The 9,352-nt window shown below is 41.1% G+C and overlaps 1 protein-coding gene across 1 annotated transcript in view; it reads left to right on the forward strand.

Annotated features, from left to right (window-relative positions):
- Nucleotides 1-9,352, forward strand: part of PUS7 (pseudouridine synthase 7) — a 279,628-nt gene that overhangs the window by 196,699 nt on the left and 73,577 nt on the right. The window contains exons 11-13 of the mRNA XM_053716557.1: nt 1,281-1,441; nt 7,861-7,987; nt 9,174-9,275. Coding sequence (XP_053572532.1) covers nt 1,281-1,441; nt 7,861-7,987; nt 9,174-9,275 — 390 coding nt within the window. The remainder of the gene's footprint in view (nt 1-1,280; nt 1,442-7,860; nt 7,988-9,173; nt 9,276-9,352) is intronic.

Genomic DNA, 9,352 nt, shown 5'->3' on the forward strand with positions numbered 1-9,352 from the left:
TATTTATATGTTTTCCCTCAGAATCTAATACTGTCTATTTCCAAACATTGATAATATCTGCCTTTGTATTAAACCCATGAGGCAATCTGGTATGTAGCACAAAGATCCAGAAAGCTTCTCTTCTGGATAAGAGGCTATCAAGATTTCCACCTCTTTTTGGAGTCCTGACCTTATCTATAATCAGCCATTTGAAAGTATCAACATGGCCATTATGCTGTTCTATAAAGTATTCTGCAAGGGCAGAACAGCGAATCAATGAAGAAATATCATTCAAATGCTCCCTTATTCTTACCCTTGCCTCCCTGGTGGTCATTCCTACGTACTGCATCTTACATTCAATGCACTGAGCCAAATAAACCACATACTTTGTCCTACAGTTGGTATAACTTAAAGGGACATTAAACACTTTGAGATGGTAATATAAAATGATAAATTGTATATATAAAACAACTTTGCAATATACTTTCATTATTTATTTTGTCCTCTTTGCCTGTAATTCCATTCTGAAATTGTGAGCTTTTCAGTTCCTGTTAGAAATGGAAGTGCAGAACACTGTTTAATCCAGCACAACCATTGGCTGCACACTCTAGTGACTTATTTATAACTGTCCCTAATTGGCTACAGCAGAGAAGGTAACACAAGTTACAACATGGCAGCTCCCAGTGTTTTATAGACACTAAAACTTGACACTTATTTTGTCACTTTTTAAACAACTAATGAAACTTTAAAAAATACATCTACATGTTAGTCATGGACTAATCTTTTCTTTGAATGCATCATTCTATCTAGCATGTATTTAGTGTTTAATGTCCCTTTAAGGAATCATAGACCTTTTTGCGTTCTACAAGACTGGAATTGCTTTGTCACCCATGCATGACCACACGCTTTACAACTCTGATTACCACATTTATAGTGACCTTTACTTTCTCTTTAATCATACTCGCGGAAAGGTAGTTCCCCAAAGTACGGTTTCATTTGGGAACAAAGCAACATCCCTTCTTGACAACATCATATAGGTCCTTGTCACCTTTTAGAATAGGTAAATGTTTCTTGACAATATTTTTTATTTGGTTGTACTGACTACTGCTACTTATGCATCCCTGGTTTAGACCATTATTAAATGCAAAACCGAAACGTAGACTTGTTTATATTCCTTTTTCCCTATATCAATCAGGATGTTTTTATGAGTCATGTTCACAGGTGGCTGTCTCTAGCTTGTATCACTTTCTTGTACTAAATGTCTACTCGTTTTCTCTGACGTTTGGAATTCTTTTCTGCAGCTGAAAAGGGTTATCTAGTACAATGCAGAGAGGAATGGGCGAAAACTAAGGACCCTGATGCTGCACTTCGGAAACTACCTGTCAAACGATGTGTAGAAGGTCAGCTCCTTCGAGGACTTTCAAAGTACGGCCTGAAAAACATTGTTTCTGCATTTGGCATAGTGAGTTCATTAGGATTTCCTTGAATTAGCGTGTAAATTGTCATATGCTTTGCATTTATACACTTGTATGCAATATTCTTATTGAGGTCTTAAAACTGTACGTAAACCTCCTTTTGCAACAAGTTAATCAAAAATTATTTGGAAAAAGTGACCCTTTACTCATTTCTGTTGACACTTAAAGGTATATTTCTCCAACATAGGTGTGTCCGGTCCACGGCGTCATCCTTACTTGTGGGATATTCTCTTCCCCAACAGGAAATGGCAAAGAGCCCAGCAAAGCTGGTCACATGATCCCTCCTAGGCTCCGCCTACCCCAGTCATTCTCTTTGCCGTTGTACAGGCAACATCTCCACGGAGATGGCTTAGAGTTTTTTAGTGTTTAACTGTAGTTTTTATTATTCAATCAAGAGTTTGTTATTTTGAAATAGTGCTGGTATGTACTATTTACTCAGAAACAGAAAAGAGATGAAGATTTCTGTTTGTATGAGGAAAATGATTTTAGCAACCGTCACTAAAATCCATGGCTGTTCCACACAGGACTGTTGAGAGCAATTAACTTCAGTTGGGGGAACAGTGAGCAGTCTCTTGCTGCTTGAGGTATGACACATTCTAACAAGACGATGTAATGCTGGAAGCTGTCATTTTCCCTCTGGGATCCGGTAAGCCATGTTTATTACGATTGTAAATAAGGGCTTCAAAAAAGGGCTTATTAAGACTGTAGACTTTTTTTGGGCTAAATCGATTGATTATTAACACATATTTAGCCTTGAGGAATCATTTTATCTGGGTATTTTGATATAATAATATCGGCAGGCACTGTTTTAGACACCTTATTCTTTAGGGGCTTTCCCAAAGCATAGGCAGAGCCTCATTTTCGCGCCGGTGTTGCGCACTTGTTTTTGAGAGGCATGGCATGCAGTCGCATGTGAGAGGAGCTCTGATACTTAGAAAAGACTTTCTGAAGGCGTCATTTGGTATCGTATTCCCCTTGGGGCTTGCTTGGGTCTCAGCAAAGCAGATACCAGGGACTGTAAAGGGGTTAAAGTTCAAAACGGCTCCGGTTCCGTTATTTTAAGGGTTAAAGCTTCCAAATTTGGTGTGCAATACTTTTAAGGCTTTAAGACACTGTGGTGAAAATTTGGTGAATTTTGTACAATTCCTTCATGTTTTTTCGCATTTGCAGTAATAAAGTGTGTTCAGTTTAAAATTTAAAGTGACAGTAACGGTTTTATTTTAAAACGTTTTTTGTACTTGTTATCAAGTTTATGCCTGTTTAACATGTCTGAACTACCAGATAGACTGTGTTCTGAATGTGGGGAAGCCAGAATTCCTATTCATTTAAATAAATGTGATTTATGTGACAATGACAATGATGCCCAAGATGATTCCTCAAGTGAGGGGAGTAAGCATGGTACTGCATCATTCCCTCCTTCGTCTACACGAGTCTTGCCCACTCAGGAGGCCCCTAGTACATCTAGCGCGCCAATACTCCTTACTATGCAACAATTAACGGCTGTAATGGATAATTCTGTCAAAAACATTTTAGCCAAAATGAACACTTATCAGCGTAAGCGCGACTGCTCTGTTTTAGATACTGAAGAGCATGACGACGCTGATATTAATATTTCTGAAGGGCCCCTAACTCAGTCTGATGGGGCCAGGGAGGTTTTGTCTGAGGGAGAAATTACTGATTCAGGGAACATTTCTCAACAAGCTGAACCTGATGTGATTGCATTTAAATTTAAGTTGGAACATCTCCGCATTCTGCTTAAGGAGGTATTATCCACTCTGGATGATTGTGACAAGTTGGTCATCCCAGAGAAACTATGTAAAATGGACAAGTTCCTAGAGGTGCCGGGGCTCCCAGAAGCTTTTCCTATACCCAAGCGGGTGGCGGACATTGTTAATAAAGAATGGGAAAGGCCCGGTATTCCTTTCGTCCCTCCCCCCATATTTAAAAAATTGTTTCCTATGGTCGACCCCAGAAAGGACTTATGGCAGTCAGTCCCCAAGGTCGAGGGAGCGGTTTCCACTTTAAACAAACGCACCACTATACCCATAGAGGATAGTTGTGCTTTCAAAGATCCTATGGATAAAAAATTAGAAGGTTTGCTTAAAAAGATGTTTGTTCAGCAGGGTTTCCTTCTACAACCAATTTCATGCATTGTCCCTGTCGCTACAGCCGCATGTTTCTGGTTCGATGAGCTGATAAAGGCGGTTGACAGTGATTCTCCTCCTTATGAGGAGATTATGGACAGAATCAATGCTCTCAAATTGGCTAATTCTTTCACCCTAGACGCCACTTTGCAATTGGCTAGGTTAGCGGCTAAGAATTCTGGGTTTGCTATTGTGGCGCGCAGAGCGCTTTGGTTGAAATCTTGGTCGGCTGATGCGTCTTCCAAGAACAAGCTACTTAACATTCCTTTCAAGGGGAAAACGCTGTTTGGCCCTGACTTGAAAGAGATTATCTCGGATATCACTGGGGGTAAGGGCCACGCCCTTCCTCAGGATCGGCCTTTCAAGGCAAAAAATAAACCTAATTTTCGTCCCTTTCGTAGAAACGGACCAGCCCAAAGTGCTACGTCCTCTAAGCAAGAGGGTAATACTTCTCAAGCCAAGCCAGCTTGGAGACCAATGCAAGGCTGGAACAAGGGAAAGCAGGCCAAGAAACCTGCCACTGCTACCAAGACAGCATGAAATGTTGGCCCCCGATCCGGGACCGGATCAGGTGGGGGGCAGACTCTCTCTCTTCGCTCAGGCTTGGGCAAGAGATGTTCTGGATCCTTGGGCGCTAGAAATAGTCTCCCAAGGTTATCTTCTGGAATTCAAGGGACTTCCCCCAAGGGGGAGGTTCCACAGGTCTCAGTTGTCTTCAGACCACATAAAAAGACAGGCATTCTTACATTGTGTAGAAGACCTGTTAAAAATGGGAGTGATTCATCCCGTTCCATTAAGAGAACAAGGGATGGGGTTCTACTCCAATCTGTTTATAGTTCCCAAAAAAGAGGGAACGTTCAGACCAATCTTAGATCTCAAGATCTTAAACAAGTTTCTCAAGGTTCCATCGTTCAAGATGGAAACCATTCGAACTATTCTTCCTTCCATCCAGGAAGGTCAATTCATGACCACGGTGGATTTAAAGGATGCGTATCTACATATTCCTATCCACAAGGAACATCATCGGTTCCTGAGGTTCGCATTCCTGGACAAACATTACCAGTTCGTGGCGCTTCCTTTCGGATTAGCCACTGCTCCAAGGATTTTCACAAAGGTACTAGGGTCCCTTCTAGCTGTGCTAAGACCAAGGGGCATTGCTGTAGTACCTTACTTGGACGACATTCTGATTCAAGCGTCGTCCCTTCCTCAAGCAAAGGCTCACACGGACATTGTCCTGGCCTTTCTCAGATCTCACGGATGGAAAGTGAACGTGGAAAAGAGTTCTCTATCTCCGTCAACAAGGGTTCCCTTCTTGGGAACAATAATAGACTCCTTAGAAATGAGGATTTTTCTGACAGAGGCCAGAAAAACAAAACTTCTAGACTCTTGTCGGATACTTCATTCCGTTCCTCTTCCTTCCATAGCTCAGTGCATGGAAGTGATCGGGTTGATGGTAGCGGCAATGGACATAGTTCCTTTTGCACGCATTCATCTAAGACCATTTCAACTGTGCATGCTCAGTCAGTGGAATGGGGACTATACAGACTTGTCTCCGAAGATACAAGTAAATCAGAGGACCAGAGACTCACTCCGTTGGTGGCTGTCCCTGGACAACCTGTCACGAGGGATGACATTCCGCAGACCAGAGTGGGTCATTGTCACGACCGACGCCAGTCTGATGGGCTGGGGCGCGGTCTGGGGATCCCTGAAAGCTCAGGGTCTTTGGTCTCGGGAAGAATCTCTTCTACCGATAAATATTCTGGAACTGAGAGCGATATTCAATGCTCTCAAGGCTTGGCCTCAGCTAGCGAGGGCCAAGTTCATACGGTTTCAATCAGACAACATGACAACTGTTGCGTACATCAACCATCAGGGGGGAACAAGGAGTTCCCTGGCGATGGAAGAAGTGACCAAAATCATTCTATGGGCGGAGTCTCGCTCCTGCCACCTGTCTACTATCCACATCCCAGGAGTGGAAAATTGGGAAGCGGATTTTCTGAGTCGTCAGACATTGCATCCGGGGGAGTGGGAACTCAATCCGGAAATCTTTGCCCAAGTCACTCAGCTGTGGGGCATTCCAGACATGGATCTGATGGCCTCTCGTCAGAACTTCAAAGTTCCTTGCTACGGGTCCAGATCCAGGGATCCCAAGGCGGCTCTAGTGGATGCACTAGTAGCACCTTGGACCTTCAAACTAGCTTATGTGTTCCCGCCGTTTCCTCTCATCCCCAGGCTGGTAGCCAGGATCAATCAGGAGAGGGCGTCGGTGATCTTGATAGCTCCTGCGTGGCCACGCAGGACTTGGTATGCAGATCTGGTGAATATGTCATCGGCTCCTCCTTGGAAGCTACCTTTGAGACGAGACCTTCTTGTTCAGGGTCCGTTCGAACATCCGAATCTGGTTTCACTCCAGCTGACTGCTTGGAGATTGAACGCTTGATCTTATCGAAGCGAGGATTCTCAGATTCTGTTATCGATACTCTTGTTCAGGCCAGAAAGCCTGTAACTAGAAAGATTTACCACAAAATTTGGAAAAAATATATCTGTTGGTGTGAATCTAAAGGATTCCCTTGGGACAAGGTTAAGATTCCTAGGATTCTATCCTTCCTTCAAGAAGGATTGGAAAAAGGATTATCTGCAAGTTCCCTGAAGGGACAGATTTCTGCCTTGTCTGTGTTACTTCACAAAAAGCTGGCCGCTGTGCCAGATGTTCAAGCCTTTGTTCAGGCTCTGGTTAGAATTAAGCCTGTTTACAAACCTTTGACTCCTCCTTGGAGTCTCAATTTAGTTCTTTCAGTTCTTCAGGGGGTTCCGTTTGAACCCTTGCATTCCGTTGATATTAAGTTATTATCTTGGAAAGTTTTGTTTTTAGTTGCAATTTCTTCTGCTAGAAGAGTTTCAGAATTATCTGCTCTGCAGTGTTCTCCTCCTTATCTGGTGTTCCATGCAGATAAGGTGGTTTTACGTACTAAACCTGGTTTTCTTCCAAAAGTTGTTTCTAACAAAAACATTAACCAGGAGATTATCGTACCTTCTCTGTGTCCGAAACCAGTTTCAAAGAAGGAACGTTTGTTGCACAATTTGGATGTTGTTCGCGCTCTAAAATTCTATTTAGATGCTACAAAGGATTTTAGACAAACATCTTCCTTGTTTGTTGTTTATTCCGGTAAAAGGAGAGGTCAAAAAGCAACTTCTACCTCTCTCTCTTTTTGGATTAAAAGCATCATCAGATTGGCTTACGAGACTGCCGGACGGCAGCCTCCCGAAAGAATCACAGCTCATTCCACTAGGGCTGTGGCTTCCACATGGGCCTTCAAGAACGAGGCTTCTGTTGATCAGATATGTAGGGCAGCGACTTGGTCTTCACTGCACACTTTTACCATATTTTACAAGTTTGATACTTTTGCTTCTTCTGAGGCTATTTTTGGGAGAAAGGTTTTGCAAGCCGTGGTGCCTTCCATTTAGGTGACCTGATTTGCTCCCTCCCTTCATCCGTGTCCTAAAGCTTTGGTATTGGTTCCCACAAGTAAGGATGACGCCGTGGACCGGACACACCTATGTTGGAGAAAACAGAATTTATGTTTACCTGATAAATTACTTTCTCCAACGGTGTGTCCGGTCCACGGCCCGCCCTGGTTTTTTTAATCAGGTCTGATAATTTATTTTCTTTAACTACAGTCACCACGGTACCATATGGTTTCTCCTATGCAAATATTCCTCCTTAACGTCGGTCGAATGACTGGGGTAGGCGGAGCCTAGGAGGGATCATGTGACCAGCTTTGCTGGGCTCTTTGCCATTTCCTGTTGGGGAAGAGAATATCCCACAAGTAAGGATGACGCCGTGGACCGGACACACCGTTGGAGAAAGTAATTTATCAGGTAAACATAAATTCTGTTTTTGTATATTATCAAATTAAGAAAGTCTAAATCCTACCAAAGTGGTGTTCCAGGCAGTGGCCCCCCATTTGTTGTTATTCATTATTATTATTATCATTACTACTACTATTACTACTACTACTAAACTGTTACTTGTATAGAACTATCACATTAAAGCAGGGCTCGACAAACCTAGGAGCTACGGAGTCACTGGCTTCTAGAATTTTACACCTGACATTTTGTTGTATTCTCTATATACAAATACTACTGTCTGGCTCCTCAACTTAAAACAAATTTGTCGACCACTACCGAGCACTTTACTGTGATCAAGACGTTACTATTATATATTATTTTATTTATTTTTTCTAAATGTCTGTTCATTTTAGATTCCTAGGAACAATCGCTTGATGTATATTCACAGTTATCAGAGTTATATATGGAATAACATTGTGAGCAAAAGAATTGAAGAGTATGGACTTAAAGTTGTCCCTGGAGATCTAGTTCTCAAAGGAGGTAATATATTTGTATGCTACGATATCTTGCCATATATTATGATGGTATTATCCATAAGTTATATTTGCAGTGTTGTTAACTGGGTGGCATTACGAAGTAGCTGGGTGAGAGCAGTGTAATATTATCTAATATTATATTATTTTCCGCTATCCAAAACACAAATTAATTGCATAATTTAACATAAATGTATTTAATGGTAATTTGTGCAGTCAAATTTGAACATTTTGTTAATACGGGCTAATGTTAGCTTAGTATTGGCTAAAATGCTAGATGGGTGGTCAGTAAAATAAGCCGGGTGCTGCACCCGCTAAAGAGGTAGAGGGGAAAACACTGCAGTACATAGAAGGAAAAAAGTCACTTTCCTTGCCTTGATAAAGAATTGTTGTACTTAGTCTTTACAATAAATACGTAAATAAACTGATGGATAGAAATCTGCTAATTTGCAAATTACTGCATCATACCTATATGCAGTAGCCATTTCATAAAGAAGGTATAGTCATTTCAAAATTCAGGTTATGCAAACAAAGTGCAGCATGTTAATAAAACAGAAATGTACATCAATGCATTTCACTTTAGAATATAAGCATTTTTGCATTATACTTCCATTATCAAAAAAACACATATAGTAGAAGCTACTGCAGTTTTTAAATGAGATCTTTTAATCTGCAGGTGGACGTGAAGCATATATAAATATGCTTCATGCAACATCCTTTTAAACAGTGTCTCTGCTCAGATCTGCTGGTGCCTTGTATTGTGCTTCTTATTACATGATTTACGTAGTACAAGTCACTGCCAGCTGTGTGAGGAGACGCACTGTTTAACTAACTTTTTATTTCTGCTTCAGGTGCACATGTACAGTAAAAGCTCACAAATATAAGATCGGTGTTCTCCACAAAAAATGTTGCCAGCAGGTTGGTATTATGAAGTAGTTGGGTGGAGTGCATTATTATAACATTTTCTGTTATGTATAAATATTTGTTACGCTATCCAAAGCACACAATTGCATAATTTAACATGAATAGATTTGCTGATTGTTTGTTCAATGTTTTGTTGCACAAATATTATTATTATTATTATTATTATTAGCTAATTTTAGCTTAATATTGGCTTAAATCTTAGCAGGGTGGTTAGTAGGCCCTGGGGATAACAATGTAAGATGATTTTGTTGATGTTTGTGTTTTTAAAGCCACCGCTGTTGTAGTAGAAGAAGCAGATGTTGCCAGCTATACTATCAATGACGTAGTGATGCCCTTGCCAGGTTTTGATGTGATCTACCCTAAACACAAAAGTGAGTATAGAAATGATTTATTTTTAAAAAAGCAAACAGGTACAGCATAGTAATGTTTGCTGATCTGTTATTCCTAT

This window comes from Bombina bombina, chromosome 6 (assembly GCF_027579735.1).
Source record: "Bombina bombina isolate aBomBom1 chromosome 6, aBomBom1.pri, whole genome shotgun sequence".
NCBI lineage: Eukaryota > Metazoa > Chordata > Amphibia > Anura > Bombinatoridae > Bombina > Bombina bombina.